Here is a 14,741-nt window from a genome sequence, read left to right on the forward strand (position 1 = left end):
CTCAGGCTGGTCTCGAACTCCTGAGCTCAAACAATCTGCCCGCCTCGGCCTCCCAGAGAGCTAGGATTACAGGCGTGAGCCACTGCGTCCGGCCTCAGAGTCTTTGTTTTAACTGGCTTTCGAATGCCGAGCAAGAACGAATCACACTCATTCCGGACAGTAAACGGGCTTCGGGATGGAATCCGTACATCCGGGCTTCCCTGGCCTGTGGGTAACACACGGAGTCAGGGACAGTAACGTGTTTCACAGACTCCTCCGACCCCGGTCCCCGCAGAGCCCTCCTGATATCCTACGCAGCTCTGTCCCAAGTCTCCCGAGATCCCAGCTAAGGCGCCATGACACTGTCCCACTGCTGCCTCCCTGACCACCTTGGCCAGAGTCACCACCTTTTCTACCAGGCACGTCACTGCTACTTCCGCCTCCCACCAAGCCCTGCCGACAGCTGAGCCCGGGGGTCTCAAGGCGTGTCATGGTCTGCGAAAACAGGGAGATAAAGCCGCGGAAAGCTTTTTGGCAAACATCAAAGAGCTTGGTTTGTGGGAAAATGTCTAAAATAAGGATAGCTTCACAGAGCGGTGGTTGTTCCAAGTGCCTTGCACGCGTATCTCGTTTACTCCTTAAAAGTGTAGGTGACGTTATTCTCTACGCTTTACAGCTGAGGACACGGGCGCACGGAGAAGTCAGGTACCTGGCCCACAGCAGAGCAGCACGCACACAAAGACGTAAGGTGTACGCCACGGAGGAGGTGCAGCTAGAAAGGGCATGGTGGGAACAACACATGAAATGGAACCCAAACAGTGTTCGACTGTTCTATTAATAAAAATTCAGTACGATTTTGAGGCATTTTTCTCAAATGAGGAATTATTTTTACCAACCACGTAAAGTTTGGGACTACTGGGGATGAGAGGATGACTCAGGGGTCAGAGTGTACAGCAGTTCTCAGGTGCGAGACCACACAAAAGGCTTGCCTTTCTCTTCAACAGTTCTCCGTATCGTAAACCATTTCTGTTTCTATCCAAGGCTAAAACCATCCATTTCACATTGGCTTTACACTGGTGATTTTCATCAAAGTACATATTTTCCTATCAGCACGGCAACCCCGTGAGGGGTGCCCCATTGTCGTGTGCTGTGAAGTAGAGCCCGGCTCAGCCTGGCAGAGACTCTCCCAAGGTGACCTCATCTCTCCACCTGGAGCTGTGGCTCAGCTGGACCTGCAGGATCCAGTAGATCCCAGCCTCTCTGGGACCTTGTCTCATAAAGCAACCTTTGGTTCGTCCCTTTTAAACTCGTTCTGACCTCTCAGTCTACCCATCTTCTCTGAAGACACTGTCATGACTTCTTTACATTTCCTGCCAAGTGTTCAAAAGTACTTTTGTTACCTGCTTCACCACTCGCTTGCTCCTTGGCAATCAGAGCTACGCCCCCACTTGTCCAGGTAATTCTAAAGTCTCACATGTGCTACATCCCACAGCAATCTCTCCCCCATCTGCCTTTGTGCACGAAACGACACTAATGAAAACAGCAGAAGGGCCGTGCAAGCAGATGACTCAGACCTCACAAGGAAAGACGGACAGGTCTACAGGCAGGTAGGGGAGCAAACCAATTGTTCCCCTCTTCCCACCCCAGAACAGTCAGCGGCGAGTTGACACCGTATCTGCCATGTGTTCTGTCATGGATCCTCCAGACTGGGACGTACAAATTGCAAAACGCACTGAATGTATTTTCCCCGCACCACCTCTTGCATGCTGCCCACTCGTCAGGGCTCCAGACCCTCTTACCCCAGCTCCAAATGCGAATCTGTGTGACTTCACCTCTGTCACGGCAGCGCTTCTGAGTCCCCTCTTTTCCATTCCCACTGCCCTCTCAACTGGGTACCTCTGGCTTCCAGTCACCAGTCCCCACAGCTCTGGCCTAACTAGACTCGCCGACTTGCCTCCAACTGTCCGTGACTGGCCCAAGACAAGGGTCTGGTCCTATCGCTCCTCACACACTGCGATGGGTCCCTACCACCCACGAAGTAGAGACAATTCCTGCCGTTTTCAGGGCTGATCCTCAGCTCGTTTCAGCGTTTCAATTCCGAACCTCCACTTGCCGGTCTCGTCTCCCATTTCTTCACAACCACACCCGTGCCAGCCGTTCCTCATTCCCAGCTCAGGCACTTCCTTTGAAATCCCCTTGGCTTCTCCTCGGCCTCCAACACTCTTCCTCTCTAAACCTGCCGAGGCTCGAAATACGCATCCTTATAAAACCCTCATTTCCTCCATCGAGTCCCTCTGCCTGTGTCCCTTCAGCATGGCCCTCGTTCCTCTACGTAACACTGTTTCAGTCGGGTGGTCTAGACCGTCATCTGTGTCTGCGTCTCTCCTCACTCCCAGCTTCCAGCACGTGGTCTCAGACGTGTACGCTTTCCTTCATCGCTAATCGATGAAATCAAATGAAATACATGTTAGAAGCCGAACATTTACAACGCCTATTTGAAGTATCTTTTAGTTTCAAATGAAGTCCAGATATACTTGTATTTATTTAAACTATAACAGGTCTAAAAAAAAACCTTAAAACCACAAAATCAGCACAAATCAACCTTCATTTACATAAAGTTAATGGACCTTTTAAGAAACAATACTAAGAAAATGCAGTAGGTCAATTAACAAGGATGAATTACTCCATTTTATGACTGGGTAAAAATATAAAAAGTCGCTTAAGTAGTAACAAGTTTAAACTCAACGTTCCAATGTCTGCCTTTGCCTCTTTGTCCTTGGAGACCAGGCCAGTGAGGCCAGTGACCCAGCACCGGGCCTGCAGAGGCATGGGCTGCCGTCCTCAGGCCAAAGTCCGGCCCTGTCCCCTCTCCTCTCCTCAGAGATGGGAAGCGGGAGTGCAGGGAAGCAGGTGCAAGGCTTATCGGGGCAAGAGTCGAGCAGGATGGAGCAGTGTCATCATACAGAAGTTGGGACAGAATGTGGCGAGTGACCCTGTTTTCTCACACAGCAGCCCACCCAATGCAGGCAAAAAGCATAGCAAAGCAATAAGCACAGCAAAAGCTGGAAATACACTCAGAGCCAAAAACCCTCTGCTTGTTTTGAAACAGAACCCAGCTTTAAACACTTATTTTTGCCACGTGTACATGATGGCTGCTCCCTCAAATGATTACCAAGAAATAGGTTAAGGGCATTGAAGCAAAGTTTCTTTTTTAGGTAAACTTTCTCCAGCAACTTCAAACATGAGAAAAGCAAACCTAGATCAACCAGAAAACCAGAGCTATAGTTTAGGCTCTTTACAATCTATAAAATTCAAATCTAAGAAATTTGTCTTAGTATTTTAATAATACCCCCTTATCCCCATCTAAGGGAAATCCTAAAATTGCCAAGAAAAACTTCTTACCACAAATTTTTGTTTTCAATGAAACAAACTTAATTTCATAATTTTCATACCAGTTTTTTCTTTTTTATTTAAAATATTGTAACCATTGACATACTAGGTAACATTGTTTACATTCCAGTGGTGCATGTTTAATGACTAGGGCATGAATGATTAAAAACCACAATAATGATCTCAGCATTCCCTACAAAGTGCCCCACTTTGTTTTATGGAGAGGAGAGGGGCAGGGAGGGGAGGGGCGAGGAGGGACGAGGAGGGAAGGAGAAGAGGGACTGGAATAGGGGAAGGAGAGGCATGAAAGAAGGAAGGTAGAGGGAGAAAAACAAATGTCAATTATCATACTTCAGTTTCCAGGTCTGACAACCTGCTGAGCAGGATGAACTGTAATGAGAAAATAGATGTCACGGTCCAGGTAGACAGCTACTTCAGTTTAACTTCATCATTCAACTAAAAGATTAACAGCTTCTCAAAAATATACCAAATATTGGGCCTACAAAAGTAATTTATTTCTTCGTAAAATTTACTAAGATTTACTCCTTTTGTAAAATGTAAAGAATGGACTCCTATCACGAGCAGGTTTCTACTTACAAAAACAGTAACAATGTCAACCAGCACATCTAACACAATTTTCCAGGATACACAGTGAAAGATTTTACACGTGATGTCTCCTACTGATGCAAGTTATATGTTTTACATACTTACTGGTATTGTGTCAACACTGGCTAAAAAGTATTTAACACACATTTGTAATTCACACTCAGTAAAGATCTAACAGTAAGGGCAACAGCTTACTTGGGAAAGCATAGAAAATTAGTGTGAGGTAGTTCAATAAAAACCTAGTTTAATTTGTAAGTCATTGTGAGAACATTGTGCAAAACTAATCCACAGGTAATATTTCTCAAAAGTTTCGGTAACAAAGAGAATCTAAACCAGAAATGGCCAGAAAGTGTTACTCTTATTAGACTCTCCATAAGAGCACTTAACTAAGAGCAGTCAGTTTGAAATTAATTAGGACTTTTGTTTTCCTTGCAAGTTTTCTAATCGTACCCCAAACTACACATTTCTGCTTCAATGCCCTTTACCTCTTTATCTTTCTTGCTATTAAGGAAAAATTAGTTTCCTTTAACTCACGAAAAACCTAAGAGATCAGTAGAAACACAATGCACAGTAAAATGCGACAGTATGGAGAGGCAACATTTAAGAGGGCTGCTAATGACAGAATGGTGGCCTGTGATTTTTCTACCGTAAGAGAAGTTTACTGGGGTCGTGGGGCTTCATGCATCCACTCTACAGCTAATGCGCGACTAATGAACAACATTCACAAACTACGAGAGTATTTTTGAAAATATACTATGCTTTTACCTCAAAATGCTGTGCAGGCTAGTGCCTAGGCAACACTGAATAGTTAAGTCTTCATACGTGTAGCAGATGCTGGCCGACAGAGTAAACCAAGTCTTATCTGTAACCAAGGAATGCTGACTTCACTATCAGACACTGATGTCCTCTTCTCCTTTTTAGACAACACAGTAGGATTAGCATAGAGCAGAATAACGAAAGGCTCACAGGAAAGTTTGCTGCTTCGCAATCAAGCTTCTCTATGTTGTTAAGGGGGTTGTGCGGTAGCCTGCTCATTTAAGAGGCTGGTATTTCTCTTAGGAAGTCTGGTGTGAAGGCGCTGTGCCTTCACCAACTTGGAAGAGTGCACGCCAGGAACAATCGGCAGCCAAAGGTGTGCGACAAACTGCAAACCGCTCAGCACACAGCATAAAAGAGCTGAGATGCTCTATTTAAGTACATTGGAATTGAGCGATCCCAATGATTTTACAAATGGTCAGTATACATTAGAGGGTAAGAGAATAGTAACCAGGAAGACATGCAGAAAGGATTGGCGTCTCTTTCCTAACCTACAAAGCTGAATAATAAATCTTGGTCAACATAATTTTCTGACAGTAAGACAGCAGGTATATTAAGTGTATAAAATTGAAAAACCAAAATTATAGGACACGAAACGTGGCTTTACATAAGTACTAGTTGATAGAAATGTTATTTATAATTTCTCTTAAAAAAATGTTTAAGATGCTTTAAAGATTATGAGAAATGGCCAGGCATGGTGGTGCATGCCTGTAGTCCCAGCTACTTAGGAGGCTGAGGCAGGAGGATCGCTTGAGGAGTCTGAGGTTGCAGTGAGCTATGACGCTGCCACTGCACTCTAGCCCGGGAGATCGAGCAAGACCCTGTCTCAAAAAAAAAAAAAGATTATAAAATAAGAAGAATCAATATATAGTTAGCTTAACAAATTTAAAAGAAGGGAAGCTGTATTTAGATACAGTGCTTTAAAAACCTGGGGCACACACATTTAATAAACAGATCTTGCTTTTAGGACACAATTTGTTAAGTATTTTGGGTTTCATTAAGCAATACAAGTTTGTTTTCTTTGAATTCAACTGAAACATGATGGTTGGCAAGTAGGAGCTGGCATTTACAAGTGACACAGTACTCAGAACACCTGGTCTTCCTTGCTTAACCAAAACATGTATTGACAGAGATGGCTTATCAGCAATCCAGCACGAAATACGGGAGTCTTGAGAAAGTGCAATAGTGACATAATCTATCTTAAAGAAAATAAAGCTAAATAACTGTCAAATTAACAAACTAAGAACACCCTCATACTTAAATTTCTGCTAAAATTGTGAATCCGATCCTGCGTGTCTACAATTCAAGAAGTGCTGTAGTCTTAAGACTCGAATCTGCCTAATAAAATTACTGCATCATGTTGTATGCGCAGAAAAGGGACTGATAACAAGGTGGAGGGCGCTGGAAATCATGACTCTAAACCATCGAAAACAAACTCGCTGTTTCAAAGTATACAAAAAGGCTAATGGATTTTAATCTCAAATATTGCACATTAACAATGACCTAAAATATCTTGCTGAAAAGGAATTCTGCACTGAGGATATGAATAAAACGCCAAGTGAACTTTCAGACATTGCATGTTGAGCTGCATCTGTTTCTGCTCCTTCTGGCCACGAATTCCAAAGAGCTTTCTGCCTAGAACCTTGCCGCTTATTTAAGTATGCATTTCCCAGTTCATTACATTAAATCCCTCTTGTTCCAGAGATAACAAAAGGTGCCTGGGGCTTGGCTTATATTACAGATAATGTATTTCAGAAACAATGAGACTCCAATGACATTTTACTTAGGAAAAATTCAGTTATAGAGAAATAATTCTGCAGATATAAAATGTAAACAGTTAACATACACTTGTCAGGAGCAGCACCATTCTTAACACTACTCGACATCCACATTGCGTGTTATATTGAAGATCAGGTATAAAAAAATGAAAGACTCAGACCAAGTAACCACCATTTATGCCTGCTCTGCTCAATGTAAGGAACAGTCCTTAGAAAATGATATCCTATATATGGCTGTGTGCTACTATTTTCAGATGAACGGTATATATTGCTCATTTGATACAACACCTACACAATTCTCAGTAGGCTTTGGAACCTCCCGACAGCAAGAATAGATATGATTATGCTACAGGCAGAATCAAATGGCCAGAAACACCAGGAGAACCGGTGCTCAACTGGCACGCCAAGTAATAGGCAAGCGGAAAGGTGCAGGGGCCTGCGGCTGCAGGGAACGGAAAGACCAGACTCTAGAACATTGCTGGGGCCTACAGCCTGAGTAGATTAACTCAGTGGATACAAAAACAGCCTCATAGCTAGTAGAAGTGAACCATCTGTTTATTGGCATTGAAATGTATTATTCATGAAGTATCCTCTTGACTTTATGTGATCATAAACTTTGAGCATGCCACAAATTTGCAGAATACACCATAATCTTTTTACTTGACTTTTGTCGGGTGGGGTGGGGAGATAAGAAGGTGGTGGCGGAAGCCCAGCATCCTCAAAGACATGCTCTGTGTTACTGTGCCATTTAGATGATGGGGCTTTTGCCAAAATTAAGTAGGGTGCCTACCAATTGTTGTAACTAAATTAGGACTGGCAAGTAGCAAATATTGGAGGTCTCTTAACACGTTCATCATTTACAGTAGTTATTCCTGAATATAACTGGCTACGGGTTATTTTCCCTCACTCCTTTGGGGTTATTTCATTGATAAGCACATAACCCTGAAGGATAGTATCATGAACAAAACATCTGAAATAAATTCTAATAAAAAAAACTATAAAAATCTTAAATAATTCATGATATAGGCAAGTCACCATATAATAGTTGCTTTGATAAACAAAATCTTACAAATTCAGTAAAAAAAAAAAAATCAGCAGCATAAGATAAAGCAAATATGCAAAAAATTTAAACCATGATAAAATAATTAGGTTTACATTATACAGTTAATTACAGCAAAAAATACAATACAGTTTTGTTGCTGTTTTAAAACACAACTTAGGTTTTAAATTACATCACTTGAAATTAAAAAAAATAAGCTACTTTACTACAAAATGAATCCTACATTTTTTTGAAAAATCACTCAAAAATAAGACCACTGAATTGTTTTCGAAGTAGTTCTATCAATGACTAACCGACTCCCCGTCCCTCCCCGCCCCCCACCCCAAGGCCCAAGTAGTCATCTACAGCAGCCCAGAGGTCCAGCTGATGCTTCTAGACTGCTGTCCGTATCTGAGGCCAAAGTCGGATCTGTTGACATTGAAGACACATCATTGACAGACGACGATGACGATGGATGCTGAGAGCCATTGATCACTGCTGCACCTGTGCTATGAGAAACAAAACAGCAAATCAGTTGCAGACAGAGTTGCAGACCGAGCTACTTGCACTGTACTACCTCCCTCCAGCAGGGGGGAGGTAATTTTTCTCTCGAGTTTAAAAGGCTCACTGAGGATAATTACAAATGATATTCCAACAATACTAACTTACAAACACTCCTCATTGCCAGCTATGAGGGAAGAATCTTGAAAATCTCTAGAAACCTGGAGTCCCGTCCTGTCCATGAATTTGTTTTTTGGTTCAAGGCAAGAATTGTAAGTCTAAGCCACATTTAGAAATGGTCCTGTAGCAAGATCCATAAATGGGCTTCAGAGTGTGTGTGTGAATACTACTGATAATACATGCAAAACTATCTATATTGAATTTTACTGGAAAAAGAATCTCAAAGGGCCATATGACTACAAAAGTTAGACACTTCCCTACAAAAAATTATTTATGATAACTTCCCACTAAAAAGGAAATGTCCACATGATATTTCTGATACATTTTATTTCAAAGCAAAAGCCAAAACAAAGAAGAAAATCATTTTAATTGGAAGGAACTTTGTTCAACTGCCCCGGTTTACATGAGGTTATGTAATTTGCCAAGGTCACTCAAGTGGTCTCATTAGGTAAACTCAGGTCTTCTTATTTCTATTCTAATACTTGATAAATAAAAACATGGGTTTATTAGTAGATAAAGTAGGAACAACTATTTCCTTTACCAAAAGTATTACCTAACAAGCATTTCCTAGATTTTAAAAATAATACGAATACTTGATCTAAGGGTTGGGAAGAGAGCAGGAATGATTTACACTGGAGATAAAGAACATGTTAAAGGCAACTCGTGCACTAGGTGATGTACTGTTGAACCACGTGATCACTAAATAAGGGTCAGCCTACATTTGAATAATCAAGTAATAATACGAAGTTCTCAAAAACACATTTATGGAATAAAATCAATGGTTTACAAATTGAACACTGAGCAGAATTTCTGAGGGTGAGGGTCAGGCACCCAACAATGCTGAAGTCGAACAGGCTGAAAACCATCGCTCCTGAATCCAGCATCTCAGCGTTCGCGGTTATCCCTCCATTCTGTGCAGATGAGCAATCAAACACGTAAACATTAAAGGTCCTCTGAGAGCCCTACTTCAAATGCAACCAGGAAACAGGAAGGGGAGAGAGAATAGGCAAATCTTTAGGGCGGCGGGAAGGGGACTGGGAGAGGAATGGAATGGAACCACAAGGGACTGAGTAGGTGGTGGGAACTGAAATGGGACAGAAAAGCAGGCTGATACCGCAGGCCTTAATAGAAGAGAGGAAACAGAGAAAGGTGATAACCGCCTAGATCCAAGAACGGTCCGTTAGGTTTCTAGCCACAGTGAAAATGGGACACTACGTTACAACACTACAGAATGTGCCTTTTGACGGGACGGCACAGTATAAACACACCGTACAGAGCACACCGCGGCTAGCTTCTGAAGTTTGTACTGGAACACTCAAACCGTAACGGCTCCACCATGTGTACCTTTCATATATGCCTCTAGTTCAGGATCTCTTTTTATTCGAATTTCTTAATCTTATAAAAACGAACTTTTAAATGCATCGTGATTAGTTAACTTCTTAACTGGAAAACCAAGTACCTAAGAAAAACACTTGTTTTCTCTAAACTTTAAAGCAATAAATTCTCAAATATCTGAATGGCAATAATATAGAAAATCTTTAATCTCAAGAATCTAGGTCATTTCCCTCTCAGGTGAATCTCTCATTTCCCTCTACACTCGAGGCAAAAAAACTCATTTTAATATTAGCCGAACAAAAATAAAGATAAGAAGGCAATCCATTGGGAGAAATAATGTAATTCATTTTTAAAATCAAGTGGAAATGGTACTGTAATTATCTGATACTTTCATTTATCAAAGACTACTCTTTCTGTTCTTGTACATAACCAAGAACTGTGTGTACAAAATGAACATTTTTATCACAGCTTAATTTACTAACACTCTTCTTTGCAAGCTCTGAGAAGCCAGAAAAAGTCTAGAAACCTCAAGTCCTGTCCTTTCTACTGACTTACTCTGTGACCATAAGCACATGTTGTCTAGGAATCAAATTATTCATTTTTAAATTTAGAACAAACACAATAGCTCTATCTATCTCATGAGATTATTATGTTTACTCAAACATTTGACATCTGGGATGTGCCATGCACTCGCACAGTAGTACGCTAAAGTATAAAATTCCCAAATCATGGACTTTTCAAATCCCACCCGAGCCTCCATCATGAACAATTCAGTTATACTTCTACTAGCAATACAAAGCTAGTTAATTAACTGTAATGATTAAAGCATTTATAATGCAGCTTTTAATTTACTGTAAGAAAATTACAAAGAATGGTCATTTCTGAAACAGGTAAAAACTATCAAAACCACTTTATATATTCAAAAGGATCTATATTATAATCTGGAACACTGTATTCCTGAGCAAGGATTTAAAAGGCACAACTTTAAAATACAATCAAAAATGTCAAAGGAAGCTACAAAAATGATTTAATTACATGTTCATAGTACACAATGGGTATCTGAAACTATAGTTAAAAAAACACCCACAAACAAGATGCTACATATAATATCCATTTTTTCCCTTAGAATGTAGAAAAAATTTTGAGGGATTAAATGGCATAGCTTTACTCAAAGTTAAGAACTATCTTTTGAAGTACTACTCAGTCTTTGAGGCTCAGCTCAAATTTTACCTCTTCCATAAAACTGTCCTAGCCTCTGAAACCAAGGACAAAATGGGATGCTGGAAACACCACACACTCTGAAGTTGTTGTATTAGTTCTTCTACATAATCGATTTCTAATCCTACATTATTTAAATTTTCTGAACTTCAGTTTCCTCATCTGTAAAATGTGCATAAAAATCCCTACCTCGGGGTCTTAAGGGCTGGAAGAAATAAAGTACGTAAGTCACCAGTGTCTGCCATGTGGTACGCACTTAACACGTACGGTTACCTGACATTTAACTTTTCCTCTCACTTCTTTATAATTTTACACGTGCTAAAATTAAATATAAGATCAGCTTATGATAAAAGACAGTGTTTTAATCCTGCAAATCAGTTTTCTTTTTCAAGAACAAACACTTTCTAGTGATGGTTTTAATGTTATTGCCTCAGTTCAACAAATGAAAAATACCAAAAAGGGAAAGACACTAACTTGGTGTCACATGTACCAAATTTTGCAGTGAAGCCTTTGTTTATCTAGCCAAAGTAAAGATTATCAAAATCACAGAAAGGTAAGTCTACTGAATTTTGAGAAATTTCTTCTTTAAAGACATGCAACAATGCCAACAAAAACAAGGTTTTAAATTTCTGCTCTTCAATTGAATGTCAGTATTGAAGACGTCAGAAAAAGATGAGATGTGCATTTTATGAAGTCAGTTACCGATATATTTGTATGATATACTGGTACGATGGTGTACCAATGCTTTCACATTTAACCACCAAATTATACTCCTTATACTTACTGAACTTGGAAGAATAATGGTTATGTAAATATGGGAAGAACTGCAGGTTTCAGGCCACTAAAACATGAGAAGTGTAATCTTGACTAAGCTTATATTGTAACCAACCTAAAGGAGAAGGCTGCCCCCGTATAACTCCATTCTTGGTTCTCTCTTCCAAGTCCATAACTTCCTTATATATCAATTCTGAAAAACAAGTAAACAAAAATGAACTTTTTAAAGTCTCAGAGCCAATTTCACCAGATATGTACGGTTTAAAAAGTCCAAATTTTTACACACGTTAACTACTTCAAATAGTGTCCTTACAACAGCAGCGCCCGTCAGTGCTGGCCTAAGATTCAAAGGTGTTCACAACAATTCCTTGATAATCATGAATTATACTGAAAGAAAGTAAAAATCTCTGCTGTGATTAATGTTTCTTAAGTTGGGTTGATAGCACTGGGGTTAGAAGCTGTATTCTTTTTACTCTCCCAGCACCTTGTACTATACTGTACCACACCACATAACATTTTCTACTACAAATGCCTGTTTAAATCTGTCTCAGTGAGCGATTGAACCATGTTTGTCTTGCTAAATTCTATTTCCTAAGCCCTGGCATAGTGCTTGGTACATTGTCGGTCCTCAACCAGATATCTGCTAAAAAGATTTAAATCAAAGAATGTGTAGAAGCTTCTTTATTTTTTAAATATTAAATATTTTTCTTACCCATTTACTCTTTCACAGAAGGAAGGTTCTTTAATCAGAATGGAATAGCGACACATTTTTATTAAAGCCAAGGAAGCAGGTAGCTATTAATACATTTCAACTCCTTATGAGTAGTCCAGCATGACATGCCATCGCTGCCAAGAAAATTTCTCCACGGGAATGGTGTTGTCTAGCTAGGCTTCTGGACAGGAGGTGGACTGCTGTGAGGACTACTCCAACGTACTCCAACAAAAGAGAGATGCTGGGTGCTGCTCTGCTGGTACATGTGCCTTCCTGCCCCTCTACTCTGATGTTAACTGTGGTTTGCACTGTGAGTCTTTTTTTTTTTTTTTGAGACAGAGTCTCACTCTGTTGCCCAGCTAGAGTGCCGTGGCGTCAGCCTAGCTCACAGCAACCTCAAACTCCCGGGCTCAAGCGATCCTCCTGCCTCAGCTCCCAGGTAGCTGGAACTACAGGCACGCGCCTCCATGCCTGGCTAACTTTTTCTATTTTTAGTTGTTTGGTCAATTTCTTTCATTTTTAGTAGAGACGGGGTCTCGCTCTTGTTTAGGCTGGTTTCGAACTCCTGAACTCGAACGATCCGCCCGCCTTGGCCTCCCAGAGTGCTAGGATTACAGGCGTGAGCCACTGCACCCGGCCTGCACTGTGAGTCTTAACGAGAACTTCTGGTGGACGCTACATCACCATTATTCATCATCTTCTTTGGGTCATGGAATCTTTTGAGAATGGCATAAAAGCAACAAACACTCTTCTGAGAAAAATCTACAAACAAAAAATGCTGCATGGAATTTCAAGGAAGCTGAATAATTCCTGAAGATTAAATTTACGATAAAGAATCCCTGATTATAGGGTATGACAACAATTGTTAATAAGGTAAAATAAGTGAATATGTTGGAAAGAACAAGAGCTAGATATAGGTAAGTTTGCTTGCTATGGTAACCTTAGGCTTGGAAAGAGAAAAACAGAAAGCCTTGATAGGGGAGAGCACGAGATGCTTTTCTTCAAAGAAACAAAAAGGAATGATAAACATTACAGATAGGAGGATTTTTTTTAAAAAAAGAAAAAGCAGCATCCCTTTATGAAAAGAGATTATGGCAGAAGAACCAAAACTAATTAGGAGCACTAATTAGGCAAAGGAATCTTTAGATAATGGCTTTGGCAATAGATTTTTCTTTCTGTTACACTAAAACTCTCAAGCAGATCTTAAAAAAGGCAGTTTCTGAGTAATTACTGAAATGTACTTGGGACTAGGAGAAAAAGAAACAGAACGAAGGCAAATATTTTTAAAATAATCAAAAACCCCCAAAACTAAGGAAAATATACAAAAACACTATTTCAACACACAAAAAACATTATACAAATGAAAACACTTTATTTCAATGATGGTACAGTACAATTGGCAGTGTTTTCTTTAGTGGTGCATAATGGTGTGTCTTATAATTGGTGTCTTACTAAGATTCTATGAAATGCCATAAGTATCCATTAACTAATGGGATTCTAATAAATACTATAAATGTCTACTAAATGTCAATTAAAAAAAATCAGGTTAATACTTTAATATATACTCTGGTCCAGAGTTATATCCTTATGTATTATTTATTACATACTGGGATTCACTAGGCTCTACCCAATTATTTCATTCTGCTGGGCTCCACTAACCATGAGTCTTCCCAAAGTCAACTCAGATAAAATTACTCTCTGGTTATTCCTAAGAAGAAAGAATCAACTTCATTCTTATCAGAATAAATTTACAGATGAATTACCTGTTCATGTTTGCACCTCCCCAGCCCTTTCCGCCTTCCCAGTATTTCTATACTCAGCTCTTACTAACGCGTCCTCCGCTTCCACTTAGGATGAGGTAAAAATGGGGGTCAAGTGAGTTACTCAAAGTCACATAGCTACAAAAGTTATTAAAACACCCAGTGACACCCACGCAAATGGAGGTAAACAGGATCTAAAAGTTACCTGGCCCAAATGTCCAGGGGATCTTTTAAAGAAATATTTTAACATTTCCATGGCTATCAAAGCATTATCAATGTTCAACCACATTCATAAAACAGAATAAAACTATATTAGATTTGCAAAGATTATCAATTAACCTGTTCTGTTGGCAAGGGCAGGGGCAAAGAGAGACTCCTGCACGATACTGATGGAAGTGTATGTACACTACGACGATTTCTTTGGAGAGTAATTTGGAAATAATTGAAAAATATCCTTTGGCCCAACATATCTCCTTCTGGGATTTTTCTTACAGGCGTACTTTCACATGAGAACATGAACAACGCAGAGTTGTTTGTAACAGTAACAGACTGGACACGACTTAAGTGCTCTTTAGGAGGGAGTTGGATACAGAAATGGTGATACCTCTGTACAGCAGAACAGTAACCAGCTATTAAACCAAATGAGGCAGATA

At 40.2% G+C, this 14,741-nt stretch overlaps 1 protein-coding gene across 1 annotated transcript in view; it reads right to left on the minus strand.

The window, feature by feature from the left end:
* Window positions 1-7,883: 7,883 nt before the first annotated feature.
* The window catches only part of LOC105815999 (mitogen-activated protein kinase 8), a 30,886-nt gene continuing 24,028 nt past the window's right edge, over window positions 7,884-14,741 (minus strand). The window contains exons 7-8 of the mRNA XM_012651296.1: window positions 11,732-11,809; window positions 7,884-8,117 (exon numbers count right to left, since the gene is read on the minus strand). Coding sequence (XP_012506750.1) covers window positions 8,101-8,117; window positions 11,732-11,809 — 95 coding nt within the window. The 3' untranslated portion in view covers window positions 7,884-8,100. The remainder of the gene's footprint in view (window positions 8,118-11,731; window positions 11,810-14,741) is intronic.

Source organism: Propithecus coquereli, unplaced genomic scaffold (genome assembly GCF_000956105.1).
Source record: "Propithecus coquereli isolate 6110/MARCELLA unplaced genomic scaffold, Pcoq_1.0 Scaffold351, whole genome shotgun sequence".
Taxonomy (NCBI): Eukaryota; Metazoa; Chordata; class Mammalia; order Primates; family Indriidae; genus Propithecus; species Propithecus coquereli.